At 43.7% G+C, this 21,962-nt stretch overlaps 1 protein-coding gene across 1 annotated transcript in view; it reads right to left on the bottom strand.

The window, feature by feature from the left end:
- NEK11 (NIMA related kinase 11) overlaps positions 1–21,962 on the bottom strand; it is a 377,347-nt gene that overhangs the window by 230,862 nt on the left and 124,523 nt on the right. The window contains exon 13 of the mRNA XM_060180272.1: positions 889–1,046. Coding sequence (XP_060036255.1) covers positions 889–1,046 — 158 coding nt within the window. The remainder of the gene's footprint in view (positions 1–888; positions 1,047–21,962) is intronic.

Consider the following 21,962-nt stretch of genomic DNA (forward strand, 5'->3'; position numbering starts at 1 on the left):
ATTGTTGCTGGATAGGACAGAGAGAAATCGAGAGAGATGGGGAAGACACAGAGAGGGGGAGAGAAAGACAGACACCTGCAGACCTGCTTCACCACCTGTGAAGTGCCTCCCCTGCAGGTGGGGAGCCGAGGGCTTGAAACAGGACCCTTACACTGGTCCTTGCACCTTGCATCATGTGCGCTTAACCCACTGTGCCGCCCAGCCCCATAAAAAATGTCTATGCCTTAAAGAAGAACAAGACAAGAAAGCTGGTAGGGTGTGACATCAGATGAAAATCCAGTATGTGAGCATCAACTGCCCAAAGTCATCTGTTTTCCTACTTAGACAGATACCCACCAGAGAAACTACATGTCAGGGCTGTTTCTCTGGTCTGTACGGTCCAGGTGGGGTAAGATGTATGACATGGGCATATATTCGGAGACTTCAGTGTATATGCAAGTATAGGCTATCAGAGCCTGGAAGTGACTAGAAAGATCAACCCTTACATCCAGGATCTCTAGAACACATTCCTAGAGCTGCTTTGCACACTACAAAGGATAAATATTATTTCCAGGCACAAAAGTATATATTGGAAATCCCCTTGTCCCTGCAAAGAGACATTTCATTCCATAGTTATAGACTGGGTTCTCCTTGGGATGCAAAGAATGTATACTTCTCAGCCCACACCCCAGTAAGTACTGGACTTAGATCACCCAGACCAAGTTCTGGGCACTCTGTAGGATGCTGTCTGCCCCTTGGACCTATATAAGCCAAGATATGTAGCGCATGAAGTCTTTATTACAAGTTCTAGCTCCTCCTTCGACTCCCAGTTCCTTGACTCTCTAGCAAGTCGAGGCCTAGTCAGGGCTTTGGGCACTTGCACCACTTCTGCAGAAGAGCATCATGTACCTGTTGATTTGTCCTGTGAGCAGGCTGGAGTCCATCGTCGCTGACCTCCTCTGATCCTGAGAACACTGTTTCTTCTCCCTCCTCCTCACTCTCTTCTGAACAGGAATCAAACACATCAGCATAATACTCTTCAGCTTTGAGTGGATCTTCTGGGATCTCTACAATAAAGAATGAAGAACAGATGTGATAGCCTACTGGTTATTAAAACTGGAATGAGGCTAGAATCGCCCATTGCTTTGCAGAGTTGCTTATTTTATTTGCCCTGACAAATCTTCCATGGAGTGTAGAACTGAATCTTTGGTTCTGGAAAGTACCTGGTTTAATTTAATGAACAGCAAAATGAACCCAAGAAAGAAAAGAAGGAATGACTGTCTTTGCAATTACATTTTGAAGGTTAGAAAAATCCAACTATGAACAAAAGAAACACTTTCCTTTAAAGCCTTTAAGTTTGGAGGAAGGATAAGAGACTGCGACTGTTACACAATCCACATAAAGTTTTTGCAGAGGGACTTACAGTGGCACCATGTCAGCATTTGTCTTGTGAATTTCCTTTGAAAGAAAATATGAGTGGTGAGATCAGAGAAGATGCAACTTGGTGACTCAAAGGCATTAAGATATAGAGCAGAAAAAGTTGCTTAATAACTATAAACCTAAAGGTAAGAATATAGCAGGTGAGATTGGGGTCTTCATGTTGGAAGAAGCTAGGAAGCCTATGCTGGGTATGTTCCAAGGGTCCCAAGACTTTACTTATTTTTGCCTGAACCTGACAGCTAACATGCAGATGGGCTAATAAAAGTTTGTCTGGGAAGACAGTCCCAAGAGTTTGGAATAGGACTAGAAAGTTGGATCAGGACAGAGAGTAGCTCCCCAAAACAGGGAGAGTCTGAAAATACCATTAACTATTAACCCCGTCAATCTGACCTTGGGCCCATATCTATTCATATTTAGCACAGGAGCCTGTGTAACCTCTGAATCTCTGTAGGTCTGAGCTTATATTCCATGGTCACAGCTGGGAACATTCTAGGCTGCACTCATTACAGGACCCGTCTTCCTCGAGTGGCAGAGTATGTTGACCCAGCCTCCCTTCAGGAGTGGGGCAATTTCTACCACCGTTATTCTACATTGAGGGCAAGGTCTTGTAGAGGCTCATAAGAGGGTTTATGATGTTGTTCCTGATGGAGATGACCAGTGATGGTGGAATGAGGGGTTTGTCAGAAGTCTAGGCCCATCATGTCCATGTGGGAATCACAGGACTCCCTGACTAGAGGCCGTTTTCTAATATATCACCTGCTAGTCCACCTAACCCTTAACAAAATGGACACATTCACACTCTGCCTGCTGTTGAGTGTTAGTGGTTGTGCAGGTCTGTCATGGCTGCCAAAAGGACATGCCATTACTGGTGGCTTCAACAACAGAAACGCATTTTCTCTGAGTTCTGTGGCTGTGCAGGAAGTCCCAGGCTGAGTGTTGGTGCCTAGCACTTTTTAGGGCTCCTGACCATTTAATAGTGGGCCGTGAGTTACTTGGGGGCTTCTGGGCATGCTTGAGACGGTAAAATCTGATGAGCAAGTCAACAAGTCACCTGTGTGGGGGGGGTGGTAAAATCGGCCCTGTAACTCTGCACAGAGAACACTTTGATTGCAAGGATCCCTCTGGAAGGGCGGGTGAGATGGGTGGGCAGTAGTGCTCAGTTGCATCAATCAGACGCCAGAAGCAGGAACAAATGGAAGTTTCCAATTGCCCCTTCAGCTTCCTCTCTCCCTTCCAGGCCCTGAAAGAACAAACGCATACAGACAGACTGTCAAAGGATAAGCCGGGATTGCTTTCTTCCTCTGCGCACTGGTACCCTAAGGTCCTTCTCTGTGCCTTACGCCATTTCTTGCCGCCTCTTATTTATATGGAGGGTAGGAAACAGAGACAGAGAGATGTAGAAACAACAGAAGCACTGCTCCGCCACATATGAAGCTTCTTTCCTGCAGGTGGAGGAGGAGGCTTGAATGTGGGTTTTTTCAAATGGTAACACATTACTTTACCAGGTGAGCCACCACTCAGTCCCTCTGCTGTGTGTTCTTTTTTTTTTTTTTTAACTTTTTAAAAATATTTATTTATTCCCTTTTGTTGACCTTGTTGTTTTATTGTTGTAGTTATTATTGTTGTCATTGTTGGACAGGACAGAGAGAAATGGAGAGAGATGGGGAAGAGAAAGATAGACACCTGCAAACCTGCTTCACCGCCTGTGAAGTGAATCCCCTGCAGGTGGGGATTTGAGCCGGGGGCTCAAACCGGGATCCTTACACTGGTCCTTGCGCTTTGCGCTGTACGGTGTGTCTTAACCTTTTCTTAGGAGGACATCAGCCAGGTGGGGTTGGGGACCAATTGAACAGCCTCATTTTATATTGATCACCCTATCTCCAAATATAGTCACATTCTGAAATACTGAGAGTTAGGGTTCTCATATGTAAATTTTAAGGAGGGCAGGATTCAGCTTATAACAACCACTGGTGTTCACAGATGCCCCCTTCTCCACAGAGTTGCTCTTACATTACAGAATTCCTCACAAAGGTTATTATGTCTCACCCCCATTCCAGGTGCAGTCCTCTACATCAGCAAGGAGAAAACGTGTGTGTGTTTAAAAAATAGTTCTCATACTAATCGTAAGTATTTAGAAAAATACCCGACAGAAGTACAGAGAAAGCAGTGTAACCCTCCTGCCTGACACAAGAGGAGGGCTTTGACTTTCCTCCAGAAAAGGAGGATGGGAGATGGGGAGAGAAGTGAGAGCCAGCAAGAGGATGAGATCCTAATCTCATCAACCCCGTGGTAATGGATAATGCTGGGCTTCCCACTGAAAGCAGTGAGCTCTCGGTGTAGGCTGCCAGCCTGGGAGAAAGAGACAGAAGCAGGCAGATGGAAGCCTGCACAGCAATTATGAAGAGAGCTATAGTCAAACCACAGCGTGAGTCATGCATCCCAAGTCTCCAGGGACACAGAGTCAAACTGGCATCTAGGTGACACGACTATTGGTGTGGAAAAGGATCATATATGCAAGAGGCCAACCTCAGCCCTAGAGAAAACACTCTCTGGAAAGAGGTAATCTGCTAGCAAGAGAGCTGCACTTCACCAAGCAGACACAGTAGTATAGCTCCAGCCCAGCCTTCCATTCTCCTGGGAGTTAATACAGCTTCGCAGTCTCCTACCGCTCTTATTATCACTCCTGTGTTGTTAGAAGGACTGACCCCCCCCAAGACTCTGCTGCTTTGGAAGAGGCATTTTGTCAGTTTGTACATTTCAATATACATTTTCCTTTTCACATTTTCTTTTCTTTATTTTTTTATATTTATTTATTTATCTATTTCCCTTTTGTTGCCCTTGTTGTTTTATTGTTGTTGTAGTTATCATTGTAGTTGTTATTGATGTTGTTGTTGTTCAATAGGACAGAGAGAAATGGAGAGAGGAGGGGAAGACAGAGAGAGAAGGGGAGAGAAAGACAGACACCTGCAGACCTGCTTCACCGCCTGTGAAGCGACTCCCCTGCAGGTGGGGAGCCGGGGGCTTGAACCCGGATTCTTACACCGGTCCCTGTGCTTAGCACCACGTGCGCTTAACCCGCTGCGCTACCACTGGACTCCCTCCTTTTCACATTTTCAAAGTCATCTCTCTCCCTCACTGTAAGTCACGGAGTGATTTACTAGAGCAACACAGTGAGTCATCCACAAGGATGAGAATGCAGAGTCCAAGGGGCCTGCATCCCACCGGCAGCCTTTAAGACCAGCCATTAGAGCTCAGAAGTAATCACTGAGGGGCAAGAATGAACTAAGAGCCTTGTGCTGGCTCCTTCAGGGTCTCTAATGGGTACTGTGGGCTACTGTGGGAGGTCCCAGGGAGGCTGTTACCCCGCTCTGCAAGAGGTAGCTGCATCTCTATTTCATTAAAATGAGGCCCCTTCCGTACCCCTGGGAAGGACTGTAATTTTCAATCACTACCACGCATAAAAGACTGGAGGTTTGCAGCTACATATTCAGCAAGAAACATTGTGAACAAATGTCTAGTCCAGGGAAGAATATGGAATGAACATACCTATGCTCCAAAGGAGAAATGCCCACTCCAGATGTTCTTTAACATCCAGCTGCTGGATTCTCTTTGTACCTACAGGTTAAGGCCATGGCATCTACAAGTTGGACTCTACATTTTTCCTTGAACTTTTTTGCTTTCTAACTTTATTCATTTAAAATGCTGTTCCTTCATCCTTTCTACACTGCTGGTGGGAATGCAAATCCGTCTAACCCCTGTGGAAAGCACTCTGGAGAATTTTCAGAATGCTAGAAAGGGACCTACCCTATGTCTTGACAATTCCTCTTTTGGGGGTATATGCAAAGACAAAAAAAACACCCATCCAAAGAGATCTCTGTATACACAACTTCACAGTTTGTAATAGTGAAACCCTAGAAGCAATCCAGATGTCCAGTGACAGATTAGTAGCTAAAAAATAAGCACACACACAAACAAAAATACCCATGGTATAATACACAACAAAATACTACTCAGCTGTTAAAACTGATGAAGCCATCTCCTTTGTACTATCTTGGATCGAGCCTGAAGGAATCATGTTAAGTGAGATAAGCCAAAAAGAGAAGGATGAATACTGATGATCTCACTCATAGGTGGAACATAAGAAACAAGGACAGAAAGGGAAAACACAAAGTTAAACTTGGACTGAATGTGGTGTATTGCATCAAAGCAAAGGACCCTGGGGAAAGAGGGCAGGGAAGGGGCAGAGGAGGGTCTTTGGGGTCCTGTGCATGACAGTGGAAAAGGACCTAAGTTGGAGGTAAAAGTGTTTTGCAGACACCTGTCATGGGGAAAGGAGAAATTATACCCATGTGTCAACAACTGTCTTATAAAGAGTTAGCCCTCCATGAAATAAGAAAAGAAAAAGAAATATGGAAGCTCCTTCTAGTATCACCCTGTCCACGATGGCAGCCAGTAGACACAGGTGGCTTTCTAAATTTAAATTACTTAAAATGAGACAGAAGTATCAATTCAGGCACTCACTTGTGCTAACTACGCCTTATGTGCCTGCCATCTGCCTGAGACAAGCTTACTAAACATCCCTACAATCACAGGAATGTTGGTTGTTATGCCAGGTCCCCCCCCCCCCCCCCCCCCCCCGCCGCATTGCTTAATGCTGTGGTCTATTTACATAATCATTGTTTTGTCTCTGCCCTGCCCTGCCCTGCCTGCAGGGCATTGGTTTAATCGCCACTGGTTAGATGAAAGCACTGCTACCTTTGCAATTCTTTTTCCACTCTGCCCCTCTCCTAGTCATTTCCTTTTTTCTGACCTGCCACTTCCATCTCAGAAGGTATAAAGGCAGATTCTTTTCTGATCAATAAAGGCATTCCATTGTGTTCCTGCTCAGCCACGGGAGTTCCTGGTTCCTCTCCTGCGTCACTGAGTAAGCAGTAGCCTAGGTTGGCTCCAGCAGAGTTCTCTCCAACCCGGAGAGCACGTGCCTGGGAAGAAACACCCTCAGGATAGCCCGGCACAGTAAGTCCTACTGGACAGTACTTTTTTTATAATGACCTCTCAGGACACAGAGAATTGTTGGAGGATGGGGGCCCACTGTCCTGGAAAGTCCAGACCATTGTTTCCATGAGATCCAAGCGGGTTGACCCCCAACTCTCCCTTCGGGTTGAGATGAGGACAGGTTCTCCCTGACCTCCTGAACTAATGATGGATGGCTTCTCCGGAATGGGGGCTCCCTTTCTGCACATAACTCTCCTCTCCCCTTAAAACAAAGGCCACGAATTACTGTACATTGTGTTTGGCCTAACTTGAAAGCCACCACATACATTCTTGCTCAACTACCCCTGCCCTTGCCCTGAGGTGCTTGTAATTTACCCCTGGGGAACTATGCCTTGTGAAGCTTGTGACCAAACCTTGTATGGAAATTCTTTACTATTTGTGATCAAATAGTTTGCAGGTCAACCTGCGGCTATGCCTTGTGTTGCTCTGTGTTTGGGTTAATGATGACCTTGACCTTCTCCCTGGGCAATGGGTATATACACTTGCTTTCTCTCTCAATAAACGAGTTGCCCCACTGAGGCTCTCCCAGAGCTGACTGATTGTCCTGCTTAGCACTTTGCCCTTGACATGCAGAGCCACCCCAGGACTCCCAGGGGGCCGCTCTGATCCTCACCTCCACTGGCCAGGGGGTGGGGGACCTGGAGTGGCCAGCCCACAGAGAATTTCCAGATTGAATTTGCTAGAGTTCTTTGGAAACCTGAGATGTGGGTCACTTCACTTCTTTGACCCACAGTGACTCCCCAGCTCAGCACACCCTCCCCCACCATCAGTTCCCCTTCCTGGAAAAGAGAAGGTAAATGCAGACACACCAGATGTCCTCTGCTCTCAGTGAAAGACAAGTGAATTACTTTCACCCCACCCTTGACTTCCACATGTCAAAGCTTTTATATATTCACATCTTCATGCCCACAAGATGCCCTCTTCTGTCTTGTTCTGTTGTGTCTAAAAAGATGACCAGTCCCACTTTCACCCATTACCCCAGGTAAAAGCAGCTCCGGGAACCCTGCACCCTAGATCCTCCCACTGTCTTTCCCCACATTGCTGGAATCAAATAAACTTTATCAACAATATTAGCAGCTGCAGGTGGAGCTGAACCTCGAATATAAATGATGCCTTTACAACCTAGGGCTGGGGGTGGGATGCAACTGTTGCTTGATTTTACATCTCTTCATGCCTTCTTCTCTCACACCGCAAGTTATAGATTAGTCCCAGAACAGTGACCTTTTCTAAAATAACCCTCACAACTAAGGCTAAAATTAGCCACTCTGATTAGGTTAGCCTACAGCATCACACAGGAGGCTGTGAAAAGAAATGATTTTCTTAGCCAAAATGCATATTCATGACCCTTTCTGTACAGAATGCTAAAATAAGTACAGTACAGTGACTTTTTATATATAGGACAGCAGACTCTGCTGGAAGTTTGCTTTTCTTTTGGAGGTAAATCTCTATTTGATCAAGAGTATCAAAGGTTCTCCACATATAACATTCAAACATATAAACATACACATAGCACATGCATGTGTGTGGGTAGGTGCATGCATGCGTGCGTGTGTGTCATATGCAGAAATAAGTTCTAGCATCCATGTGGAAGTAGGTCTCCCTTGAGTTTTCCAGTCTGTGCTTTCATCCTATGTGTCAGGATGATTCTCCCATACGCAAAACCACCACATTTCTCTGAACTTCTAGTTCGAAGAGGAAAAGCCAAAGTCAGTATGTAACATATGATTGTTCTTCACTAAATCCAAATAAAAAATAAATAAACAAATAAGCACAGGCAAGGAAGTCCCCTCTTGAGGGGTGATATAAGAAGACTGGTGCAGTCTCCAGAGGCTGTTTGGTGGCTGAAGACCTTGAGTTCTGAGACATGAGGCAAACAGCTTAAGATCTGCAAAATGAAAATCATAGAAACTCACCAGCCTGAACCAGGAGCCTGAACGGGCTGAGTTCAGCTTGCTTTCTCATCCACAGGCTTGTAAATGCATAGCCTGGAGCGATGGACTAGGCCAATGTGTGTAGGAATCATCCTGTAAACTGGGTGGGAAGACCTGTGAGGGCCTGGGTTCTGCATTTCTGACATGCTGGGAGTGAAGGAGAGGCTGGTTCATGCCCCACACTTTAGCAAGAGGAAAGATCACTGCTTTTCTGCTCCCAAGTGCCAAGTGTTTGGCAAGAAGCAAGAAGACAAGTAAAACCGTAATGAAACTGAAGACTGTATTTAGCCCCCAGAGTTATCACTAGGGCTCGGTGCATGCACTCGGTGCATGCACTGCTTCTGGTGGCATTTTTTTCCCCACTTTATTGAATGACAGAGAGAAATTGAGAGAGGAGAGGGGAGAGAAAAAGACACCTGCAGACCTGCTTTGCAACTTATGAAGCTTCCCCTCTGCAGGTGGGGAGCTGGGGGCTCGAACCCAGATACTTGTGTGGGCTCTTGCACTTAGTACTATGTATACTTAACCAGGTGCACCGCCGCCTGGACCATGAAGCTGGAGACTTTAAAGACTCATCAGAATGAAGCCTCTGGCATCTCTTTTTTTCCCTTTGGCTGTATTTTCTCATTAGGGAGGCTGGGCACATCAGAACACATTTAGCTATTTGTTTGTTGGCAGTGAGCACACCTGGAGAGGCCAGTGGGATTTCCTTTGTGGTGAATGCTGCAGTTGTAATGCATGTGCTCCACTTCAGTTCTGGAAGCTCTCTGCTTCCTGTTGGCACATCCCTCTGTTAACTGGCCAGCTGGAGGTAGTCAGGAAGCTGCCAGAAGATGCTGGCTGGACTCCACATGTTCTCAGCTCACCAATGAAACAGACATGATGAGCCAAAGAGAGTGGAAGCACAAGGGCGATTTACCACACTAATACTGGGCCTATGGCATTCAGTTACATATTTTTAACTAAAGGAAGTGCCAGCCATACACATCCGTTTAGACGAATTCATGTGTGATCTTACGTATAGAAGTTTTACTGCTGTGGGGGATTTTCTTAGGTGATCTGCTCTCTCTAGACCCAGGTACATCCTGTTGAATGTGATTTGTTATTAGAGAGTGTGACAAAGTCTGTCTCTCTCTCCCTCTCTCTCCCCTTCCTCTCTCTCTCTTTCTCTCTCTCCTTCCTGTAAGCATACAGAATGACAAAATTAGGCTGGGGAGACTTCTCAGTAGTTCTTGGTGATGTGTGTGCTTATTTTCCCATTTAAATCTTCCTCTCCCCACCAATGTGTCCTGAAGCCCCACCTCCCCAGAACCCTGCCCCACTAGGGAAAGAGAGACAGGCTGGGACCCAGTATGGATCAACCTGCAAATGCCCATGTTCAGTGGAGAAGCAACTGCAGAAGCCAGACTTTCCACCTTCTGCACCCCATAATGATCCTGGGTCCATACTCCCAGAGGGATAGAGAACAGGAAAGTTTCCAATGGAGTGGATGGTATGTGGAACCCTGGTGGTGGGAATTGTGTGGAATTGTACCCCTCTTATTCAACAGACTTGTTGATCATTCTTAAATCAATAAAAAAAAGGAAGAAAAATATCTGTGAACCATAGCCTAGCCAATTTGGCACAAAGGATTAACCCTCATGAAATCTAATAGGAGTGTTCTTTCCCAACTTAAATTCTGACAGAGAGGATGGGTGAAATTTGCAAAGACAACTGCTCTGTGTTTCAAAGGACTCAGGAAGCCCAGCAAATAGCCACACAAACCAGCTGATTAGACAAGCCAAAACCTAGATGATGCCCAGAAAGGTTCTAGGTGAGCTGCCAGGGTTTGGAGCAGCTGCTACTGGCCTTTTTATTCTGGCCACTCCCACCTCTCTCTGATTTCTAGCAATAAAATTCCTTATAAGCCATCATATGATCTATGATGTTAGAAAACAAGAATCCTATATGAGTTTGGGTTGCCTGAGACCCCTTAGTAACAGTATCATCTCAAGTCACTCCTTGGCTTCAATTCTTTGGACCTACGCTTTTTTCTTTTATTAGAAATTTAATTCTCTCTCTCTCTCTTTTTACTAAATTATGAGGTAGCAGGGGTATAATTCCATAACGTCCCCACCCCCAGAGCTCCGTGTCCCCACTCCCTCCACTGGAAACTGCAGCGGTGCTCCTAAGGTTGTATATGGGTTGACTTTATTTGCTTTTTTTAAATTTCTTTATTAGGGCACTAATGGTTTATAGTTGACAGTAAAATACAATATTTGTACATGCATAACATTTCCCAGTTTTCCACATAACAATTCAACTCCACTAGGTCCTCCTCTGCCGTCCTGTTGCTGGACCTGAGCCCCCCCTCGCACCGCAGAGACCTTTTCTTTGGTGCAATACACTGACTCCAGTCCAGTTCTGCTTAGTGTTTTCCCTTCTGATCTTGTTTTTCAGCTTCTTGTGAGTGAGATCATCCCATATTCATCCTTCTGTTTCTGACTGATCTCACTCAACACGATTCCTTCAAGGTCCATCCAAGATGAGGCAAAGAAGGTGACTTCACCATTTTAATAGCTGAGTAGTATTCCATTGTGTATATAGACCACAACTTGCTCAGCCACTCATCTGTTTTTGGACACCTGGGTTGCTTCCAGCTTTTGACTACTACAAACTGTGCTGCTATAAACATAAGTATACACAGATCTTTTTGGATGGGTGTGTTGGGTTCCTTAGGATATATCCCCAGGAGAAAAATTGCAGGGTCATAGGGCAGGTCCACTTCTAACCTTCTGAGAATTCTCTAGATTGTTCTCCACAGAGGTTGGACCCATTTACATTCCCACCAGCAGTGCAGGAGGGTTCCTTTGTCCCCACAACCTCCCCAGCATTTGTTGCCAGTACCTTTTCTGATGTGTGACATTCTCACAGGAATGAGGTGGTATCTCACTTGTCTTTATTTGCATTTCTCTGACAATCAATAAGACTTGGAACATTTTTTCCATGTTTGTTGGCCATTTGGATCTCTTCTATGGAGAATATTCTGTTCATATCTCCTCCCTATTTTTGGGTGGGGTCATTTGTTTTCTTGTTGCTGAGTTTGGTGAGCTCTTTATATATTTTGGTTATTAGCCTCTTGTCTGATGAATAGCATGTAAAGATCTTTTCACATTCTGTTGGAGGTCTCTTTGTTTGGGTGGTGATTTCTTTTGCTGTGCAGAAGCCTTTTAATTTGATGTGGTCCCGTTGGTTTATTTCTGATTTAGTCTTCTTTGTCATAGGATTCGTTTCATTAAAGACGCCTTTAAAATTTAGGCAGGAAAGGGCTCTGTCATTATTTTCCTCTAAGTATCTGACAGGTTCTGGTCTAACATCCAAGTCCTTGATCCATCTAGAATTACTTTTGTATTTGGTGAAATACAGTGGTTCAATTTCATTCTTCTGCAAGTTTCAAATGGGTTGACTTTGTATCCATAACTATCTCTACGTAGATACCTATCTATATCTACTTATCTATATATCTTCTTGTGCCCACTTTTCCTATGGTCCTGCCTTCTTTCTAAGTCACACCTACACCTATTATTACATCTGAGTGTCCTTTCTTTTTCCCTCTTTCCTCACAGATAAGAGAAACAGTGCTTGTTTTCCTGCAGTGTTTCCAGATCAGCTTCTCTTTCCTTGATGGCAACTGGGTGGAGCTGGAATTCGGAGTCCTCTGTTGACCTGCAGTTCTTAGTTGCCATTTATATTTTCTATTGATCTAGGCCTAGCCAATAGTGATCCTGTCCTACCCAGATCAACTCTCAAACCAAATGAACACTTAGTTCACTCTGTGCCAAGCCCACTGAACCCCAGTATTTAGCCACCTGGAGGTTGGCTCCTCAAGGTCAGATGCTCTCCCTTACCCTGCACTCAGGTCACCCAGCCTTTGGGTCTTGATAGGGCCCTTGATATATTTGTTCTAAACTGCTCAGTCATGGTGTTCATTGGATTCTAATTCATATTTAGCTGATAACATTCCCAAAAAATCAGCATCCACTAGGGAACAGCAAAAACCTCAAAGCCACACAAATCAATACTGCCCCCCCACACACACACACACACACTGCCACCACCCCCGCCCCAGCATACATTACATTTGTGGTCTGTGACTGCCTTCATGAAGTGCACAGGAGAAAGCCCTGGGCCAGCCTATTGGTGCATCGGATTCTTGTCACAACCAGCAAGACTAAGTCATCCCACTTGAAAATTAATTTTTCCCTCCTTGACCACTAGGGAGAAAAGGTTGTGCTACACATTTGCATGGTGATAATATTGAAAGTTTGGGAGTTTTGTCTCAGTAAAATTTGAAGAAAAGCAAGGAGAATCTCTCATGAGCAAATTTCTTTTCAAATTTTCATCCTTCAGTGCTGATAGTGTATTGACTGGTCAACATTATTGGAACATGAAGGCAAAGGGCAGAACATGATTTAGAGCCAGGGCCAGTAGCACAGGGCCTCTGCCAAATTTGGGCTTCTTGCCACAGTCCATGTCATAGTTTTCATCTGTTCTCTTTCTAATGGCAGGGTTCAATGGCACAGTTAAGTAGTTGTGACAGAGATAGTGTGGCCTTCAGAGCCTGAAATATTTACTATTGACCACGTAAGACATTTTGTCTGCCTCAATAGTAGAGACGATAAATAGCCACTGGCGTCTCTGGGTATATGGGATCCATAATGTATGAGGCTAGGAGTGCCCTTTCCTTGAAATCCTTGGCTGCTTCTAATGCATCCATCCACAGTCAGCTTGAATTATACAGCACTTTGTGGTCAATAGCCCAGAACCCCTACTGTGAAGCAAAAACCTTTACATCTGAAGTGAGAAAGATCTTTCCTATTGGGCTTGTTCTGGCATCTGAAGAGACAATCCAATGAGTGAGAAGCCATTTTTAGCATCTAATTTCCATTCCTCAAGTGAAGTTTTACTTAAACTCTAAACCCCACCAACAAGCCCATTTCCCAAAGCTATGTAGGGGTAGCACTGAGAGCAGGGCATCTAAACTGAGGCCTAGAGGATGTCCCAGCAGGAGCTGTGTACATGGTTAGAGAACGTTCTGTGATTGTTTCATGAAAAGGTGTCATTTGTGGAAGGTCTATCATGGGAAAGATGTGGGAACAACCAGCTTACAGAAGCAAATCAATGTAGCCACATCATCAAGAAAATTGTCTGCTATTTCTGTTTTCTGTGCTGAAAACTGACAAAGTCCCAAACAACAGGGGGTGACTGGCTACTCTAATGGGAGTGAAACCTGACATTGGGTGACAGGGAACAGAGGAAGGAGCAAGCAAGCAGGGACCGTTAGGTTATGTGAAAGCATTTCCGTGTTGAAAATGAAACCCAGCAGGAAACCGTTAGAGCAAATAATAACCCACTTCAATCGATGTTTTTAATTTTATTTTACTGGGTGCTTAATGGCTTACAATATAGTTTGAGCACATGGGGACAGCCTCTAGGAGACACCTCCAGGGTCCCAGTGTCCTTTCATCCTTTCTCTTTTCCTCCTTCCCCAGCGTTCTTTGCTTCAGTGCATTACTCCACACCCCGTCCAAGCTTCACCGTGTGTTTCACTTCATGCCTCCCTTTCTGTGCTCCATTTGTAAAAGGGAGACCATCTGGTCCTGGTCTGTCTCTTTGTGGCTTGTCTCATTCAGCATGATGCCTTCAGGTTCTGACCACAACATTGCAAAGGGAACGGCCTTATCGTTTTTTAACAGCTGCATGTTCACGGCATTTTACCACAACTGTCTTAGCCATTCAATGTTTTTAAAGATCATTTCAGCAGCCATAGAGAGAAAGAGCAAGCTGGAAGGTGGAGACCAGTTGTAGGTAGTGTAATATTGCAAGTGCTTAGCACTGGGCAGTAGGAGGTTCCATGAGAACCTGGCGATGGCTCCTAAGAATCCATCTTACCGAGGACAGTGTTGAGACTTTAAGAGTCATGGAAGCCATCTGCCATCACTCAGCCAGCACGGGAGGGCTGAACGTGACTGCACACTACACTGTGCATCCTTCTTGCTCTGTCTTCCTCATATGGCATCTTCCTTGGTGAGAGGACAACTTCGTAGAGAAACAAGCGGGAGATAAATTTGGCATTTTATACATGACGGTGGTTTCTCTCATAAAGTGCAATTTAAAACACAAGACAAGACCATAGGGGAAGATGGGGTGATCACTAGTATCAGAATATTAAACTATACGAGATACATTTATCAATATTTAATCATTCAGACACCCCACCTGCAGGAGGAAAGCTTCAGAAGCAGTGAAACAGGTCTACAGGTGTCTCTCTCCCTCTCTATCTCCCACTCCTCTATCAATTTCTCCCTGTCCTACCCAATAAAATGGAAAAGTGATTGCCAGGAGCAGTAGATTTATAGTGAGCCCCAGCGATAATTTTGTTTTGTTTTGTTTTGTTTTGTTTTGGAAAACAAAACAAAAAAAAATTCAGAGAGAGAGGAGGGATTAGATAGCTTTTCTTTCACTAATTTTTTATTATCTTTATTTATTTATTGGAGAGAAATATCTAGAAATTGAGAGAAAGGGGGGATAGAGAGGGAGAGAGACAGAGAGACACCTGCAGCCCTGCTTCACCACTTGTGAAGCTTTCCCCCTGCAGGTGGGAACCAAGGGGTTGAACCTGGGTCCTTGTGCTCTGTAATGTGTGTGCTTAACCAGGTGCGCCACCACCCGGCTCTAGGGGTAGATAACTTAATGATCATGCAAAGAGACTCTCCTGCCTGAGGCTCCAATGTCCCAGATTGAATCCCTCAATCACCATAAACCAGAGCTAACCAGAGCTCTGGTAAAAAAGAGAGAGAGAGAGAGAGAGAGAGAGAGAGAGGGAGAGAAAATGTGCCCAAGCAATGCAGCCCCAATACTGTGCTGCTTCGCTCAATCAGATGGAAATGGTTATTTTAAACAACGTGGAAGGGTGAGGTTGGCAGTGTTGACATGGGAAAGTGTCACACGTTTCTAACTTTAGGGTCTGAATTAATAGGTTCTATTGAAATGCCCCAGGGGAAAATGATGGGATCCTCAAAGGATCCAATAAATCTTGACAATAGAAGAGGAACATATACAGAAATATGAATTTGCACTCATTAGTACTTTTGCTGTGTTCAACCAGAAAACTTAGAAATGTGTTTATTTCATCAGCACATCAAGAGCCTTTTGTCAGAAGCACCTAAATTTTCACAGGCTATTCTACTAAAAATAATTTTATATCTTCTCAAGAGAAAATGAAACAAAAGAAGCCTCTGTTTAAGACTATAACTAAAGAAACTGAACTAAAGATAAAAGTAGATTCGTGGGAGCTGGGTGCAGCGGGTTCAGCCCACATGGCACAAAGCGCAGGGCCGGCTTATGGATCCCGGTTCGAGTTTAAGGACCCCACCTGCAAGGGGGGGGGGTAGGGGGAGTTGCTTCAAAAAACGGTAAAGCAGGTCTGCAGGTGTCTATCTTTCTCTCCTCCTCTCTGTCTTCCCCTCCTCTCTCCATTTCTCTCAGTCCTATCCAACAACAACAACTACGACAACAATAATACTATAACAAGTGCAACAACAAAGGCAACAAAATGGAAAAAATGGCCTCCAGGAGTAGTAGACTCATGGTTTGTGGTGCAGGCACCGAGGCCCAGCAATAATCCCAGAGGCAAATAAATAAATAAATAATAAAAATTAAAAAAAAATTTAAGTAGGTACATTAACATCATTTTTGCCATAGCACAGTCCACTATCAGATGCCCTCAGAAACTCCAGGACATCAGGGAAAGTGTTCTTACTGGCCTCGTACCTCCCAGTATTTGAGAGCTTGTCTGGAGGTTCTAGCGAGGGAGCACAGCTACTCATATACCCTGGAGGGAAGACCTGTCCATCTCTATTCCAGGAAGGTCGTCCTCTTTTGAGTGCACAGCTTTGGGAGGGTGGCACGTGGAGTGGCAAGGAAGAAGGGGACACCCGCCTAGCCAGCCAGATCAGCTGACTCAACCCTGGCCATCAATGGGGTGACAGATGTCACAGCCAGATCGCCCTCACACCCACCATGAGTATTTGAAAGTGTTCTTTCCATGACAATAAAAGCTGAAAATCAACCTGTTCTCAAGCACCAATGCTACAAGCTCTCTGAGAACTACTTTTTTTTTTTTTCTGAAACGTTGAGACTAACACCAAATAATCCATTTGCCAATTTGCATCTTTAGGATTCCTTGGTGATGAAAACTGCTACTCTTGGCAAATGCTGGAGCTAAGTATTTGGGTGAGTGATTTGGAAATTGCCAGACTCCTTGGAGGGGAATATATAAGTAAATTCTACACCAATGTGCCATTTGCAGGAGTCCCCACAAATAATTTCAGGATCTCGCCCTACCTACTTAGCACATAAAATGATGTCGATGAAAGAAAGCATAAGAGTGCATCATCTCAGGAGCCAGGCAGTGGCACAGTGGGTTAGGCGCAGGTGGCGCGAAGCGCAAGGACCGGCGTGAGGATCCCGGTTCGAGCCCCCGGGTCCCCACCTGCAGGGGAGTCGCTTCACAGGTGGTGAAGCAGGTCTGCAGGTGTCTGTCTTTCTCTCCCACTCTCTGTCTTCCCCTCCTCTCTGTCTTCCCCTCCTCTCTCCATTTCTCTCTGTCCTATCCAACAATGAACGATATCATCAACAACAATAACAACATCAATGATAAACAACAAGGGAAACAAAAGGAAAAAAATAGCCTCCAGGAGCAGTGGATTCATCGTGCCAGCACTGAGCCCAGCAATAACCCTGGAGACAAAAAAAAAAAAAAAAAAAAAAAAACCAAGAGTGCATCATCTCAGTAAGACTGCACATTCTTATGGCCGTTACAGTAACACTGGCAACACCACGTCTGCTTATCAATGATTCCACGGCCCTGACATTCAAACTGAGCTGGCTCTTTACCTTAGATTACCCTGCTAGTGAAAGAACTCCAGCTGCTTCATTATTCTTTTTTTCCAGTTTACAGAAATTTATTGAATAGGGTAGGACAAATGAAGGACATATTCATGACATCCAGTATAGTTAAGGCTGGTGCTCTTAGTGCCTCACTGGACGCTCAGCTCCGTTCTCTCCAAGTGGTCACAGGGGTCACATGGGAGTGACTGAGACAATTTCAGGAAAGTCTGAAATCTAAACAACATTCACAACAATCCTGAGACGTTATCTACCTTTTCGACTCTTGTCCTCTCATGAATATATAGTTGGTTTTTTCCAGACACTGTGTGATTTGCCACATCACAATGGTCTGAATACAAAGCAGATAAGAGAGCCTTCTGTTAAGTCAGTTACTTTTTAAAAAATACATGTATATTTAAAATATTCAAAACCAACACCACTCTTCTCAGTATTTTGGGGGGATGTTTGGGAAATCAGAGTTTATATCCATAATATGTGATAATATGGATGTATCTTGAAGATAGTATGCTAAATGAAATAAGCCAAGCACAGAAAGATCAGTGCTTCATGATTCCATTTAAGTGACATGTCGAAAATACTTAGAGCCATAGAAGCAAAGAGTGGAATGGTGATTTCTATAGGCTTGGGGGAGGGAGAAATTAAGAGCTATTAATCAATAGGAATAGGGTTAGGCAAGAAGAATGCACTGTAGAGCTTTGGTACTTGCATATAACAATGCTATATTGTATATCAAAACATTTTCTGAAGAGGGTAGCTCTCATCTTCACTGTTCTTGCCAAAATAAAATTAGTTAATTAAATCAATAATAAACAGATGAAAGCCATGAAGGGGTATATGTCCTGGAAATACTCAGACATATGAAGATACTATATTAATGACAGAGATTTAATCTAGTGAATCAAATTTAGTAGTCAACAGTAATTAGATGTACAAAATGGTTGTATATTTCACTTATATGTGAAGAAATGAGCCGTCTTTTGAACAGAAACCAATTGCGATGATACATTATTTCTATTAACACATAATGGAGTGATTGCTGTAATTTTGAATGGCTTTCCAAAATCCTCAGCTTTACCTCCTGACACAATACCTATCTATCAATTTAACTGCTTGGACAAGGCCTCTGGTGTCATGAATAATTTTTTTTTTTTGTAACTATGGGAGCTTCACTCCTCCAGATCAACCTTTTCAGATATAAAGAGAAGGAAAGAAAGACACCACAGCATCAGTGTTTCCTTCAGTGCAGTGGGGGCTGGGCTTGAACTTGGGTCATGCCCATGACAAAGCGAGCACACTATCCAAGAGAGCTATCTTGTGAGTCCATCCTAAATCATTTTAAGAGTGGAAAGGTCCTTGAATAAACTGCTTGCCTGGGTTTTATTCAATAGCTGGGTCTCCTGGATTTGGGCTATGCCTGCCCTGTTGAACATCACCACTGAGCACAACCTTTCAAATGGATGGTGGGAAGAAACTGGACTTCAGTGTTAGACAAAAAGAAAGAACAGACATTGCCTCTTACTTACTGTGTGACTTGGTGTGAGGTGCTTAACATCTCTGAACCAAGTTCACCTCCTCTAAAAGGGGGCTGGTGCTCTCAAGCTCTCTCCCCAAGACACAAGTCAATTAAAAACTGCAGAAGTGGCAAATTTCTGGGAGACACACCACCATCTGCAAGAAGCATCCAAGGGATTCAGTGTATTGTACACTCCCGGACTTGACTTTGCTTTCCTGTAATGCAAGTGCTCGAACCAAGCTTGATGTAGACACATCTACACTGAAAGAAGCATCCACTTTAAAGTTTAACTCAAAACAGATGATCAGGCTGGATAAGAATGTTCAGTGGGGAAGCAGTTACAGAAGCCAGATCTTCCACCTTCTGCATCCCATAATGATCCTGGGTCCATACTCCCTGAGGGATAAGGAATAGGGAAGCTATCAAGGAAGGAAATTGGATATGGAGCTCTGGGCGTCGGTATTGTGTGGAAATGTACCTCTCTTATCCTATAGTCTTATCAATATTTTCATTTTATAAATAAAAATTTTAAAAAACCGCCCCCCCCAAAAAAGAGCAAACACCTCAAGCACACTCTCTACCCAAAAAGGCTCCTTTTTATTTTGCAGATTTTGGTTAATTTGGATAACTGGTTATGTGTCTTTCCTTCTTCCTTCTTTGGTCTCTGTTCACAAGCTTTATGTCCCCACTTCTGTGACTGAATGCACCAACAAAGAGTATGGTAAAATTATAGCATAGCATTTCACCTTCACCTCCCATGAAGCAGGACCCTAGGTTACCTCTCCCTCCCCCCCCCCTCCTCACTGTGTCCCAGGTGTATCACAGATCTTCTGAGTGACAGATCTCTTTCAGTTGATCACATTTTTAATTCCACATGGAGGCAAAATTATTCAATCATTTTAACTGACAACAGGCTTTCTCAATTTTACAAATTTATGATATAAAAAAAAACAGCCTGCTGACATTACTTTATACTCCAGCTAAAGAAAGATAATATCAGAAAGAATTCAGGGACAATCTGCCTAAAACCAGGAGGTCATTTATGCAAACAACCTTCACAGGGAGCACAAAACAAATCTCTGTGCACCAGACAGACTCCCTGATTTCATTATAAACTCAAAGCAGAAAGTGCCGTTAACGTTACGGCATTGGGTTACCTGATTATTTCCACTGCAAAATGCAGAGCCTGTCTTGTTCTATATATTGATCTATCAAGTTTGGTTTAACTTCCCCAGTGAGACTACAGTGGGAAAGCTAATATATATTCCTGTCCTTATTATGCTCTTTATATTAAATATATTTGCACTGATAATGTATTCAGAGAAAATAGCTGGAAATTTTAGATATCAGCTTATGGGTTCAAAATGACTGGTAAAGGGGCATCTTCTAAAGAAAGAATTTTGTTTCGATTTCTGTTCTGTGTGTAACAGTGGCTCCGCTCACCCACCAATAGGAGGGGCACACCTACCTGCAGGGATGGACTTGACTTGAGTGTACTTCTAAGGGTCTGTCTCCATTTTTGGCAAAGACCATTTTTCTTGGTGCTAAACTAAACTGGCCCAGACAGAGATAATTAAGACCATAATTTTCCAGGTGGAACCAACCAGTATGAGTCATTTTCTATTTTTCATAAATGCAAAAACTATAGCAAATTAAAGTAGGCCAAATCATACTTAATTTATATTATGAAGTTGCTTGTAATTAGGAGGTCTCCTGAGTGATTATATTAGTCACAATCAACTCAAAGGTTTCTTGTAGAACTTGAGAAAATATTGCACTTGACATCAGTTGTACCTTTTATAAAGAGACTGTTGGAGAGTTTCTGTGCTTCACATCCTGTGCTTAGTGCCTCACTTAACCTTTAAAGATTGGGTAGAATTCATAGTACTACCACAAAGCTTAAAAAATTGAGGGTTAGAAATATTGATTTTGGGAGTTGAGCGGTAGCGCAGCAGGTTAAGCGCATGTGGCGCAAAGCGCAGGGACCGGCCTAAGGTTCCAGTTCGAGCCCCGGCTCCCCACATGCAGAGGAGTCGCTTCACAGGCTGTGAAGCAGGTCTGCAGGTGTCTGTCTTTCTCTCCCCCTCTCTGTCTCCCCTCCTCTCTCCATTTCTCTCTGTCCTATCTAACAACGATGACATCAATAACAACAACAACAATAACTATAACAACAATTAAAAAACAACAAGGGCAACAAAAGGGAACATAAGTAAATATTTTTTTAAATTTTTTTAAATTGAAAAATATTGAGTTTATTTTTTTCCCAAGTTCACATAGCTGAAAAATGACAGAAGTGGAGGGAGAGGAAGAAAGTCTGGTTCTAACTTCAGTTTTTTTGTTGTTGTTGTGGCTCCAGAGAATGAGCCCAGAATTTCACGCATGCTTGAGCCTGCCAAATGGCCTCTGTGGATGGAATTTACCATCATTCTTTACTTTTTTCTTTTTTAAAGAAAAGAAAGAGGGAGAGGAGAAACACCTCAGCATTACTATGTCACCCACAGAATTCTCCTGTGCCAGGGGCTTGAACCCAGGGCCTTATGGACATCAGTGTACCCTGGCTGCAACCTCTTTCAAATATGCAGTGGACAGATGACCTCACCGATGCTTCCTGGAGCCTCATTTGTCCTACCTACACTAGGGAAAGATAGAAACAGGCTGGGGTATGGATCGACCTGCAGCACCCATGTCCAGTGGAGAAGCAGTTATAGAAGCCAGAACTCCCACTTTCTGCACCCATAAAGAATAGTGGTCCCTACTCCCAGAGGGGTAAATAATAGGGAAGTTTCCAATACAGGGGATAGGATACAGAACTCTGGTGGTGGGAACTGTATGAAATTCTACCCCTATTATCTTACAATCTTATAAGTCAGTATTTAATCACTAATAACTTTTTTTTAAAAAGAAAGACAACAAAACAGTAACAAAAACAAATGAAGAAGAAATATTACAGTGGTTTCTAGTCTAGTGATTTTTGTTTTTTTGTGAATTATTTCTGGATTCCCCAGCTTTAGTTATCATACTGTGAACATAATAGAGTTAAGGACACTCCAAGTTAGGAAGAAGTGTTGAATTATGCACAGTTTATCCAAATA

Source organism: Erinaceus europaeus, chromosome 21 (genome assembly GCF_950295315.1).
Source record: "Erinaceus europaeus chromosome 21, mEriEur2.1, whole genome shotgun sequence".
Lineage (NCBI taxonomy): Eukaryota > Metazoa > Chordata > Mammalia > Eulipotyphla > Erinaceidae > Erinaceus > Erinaceus europaeus.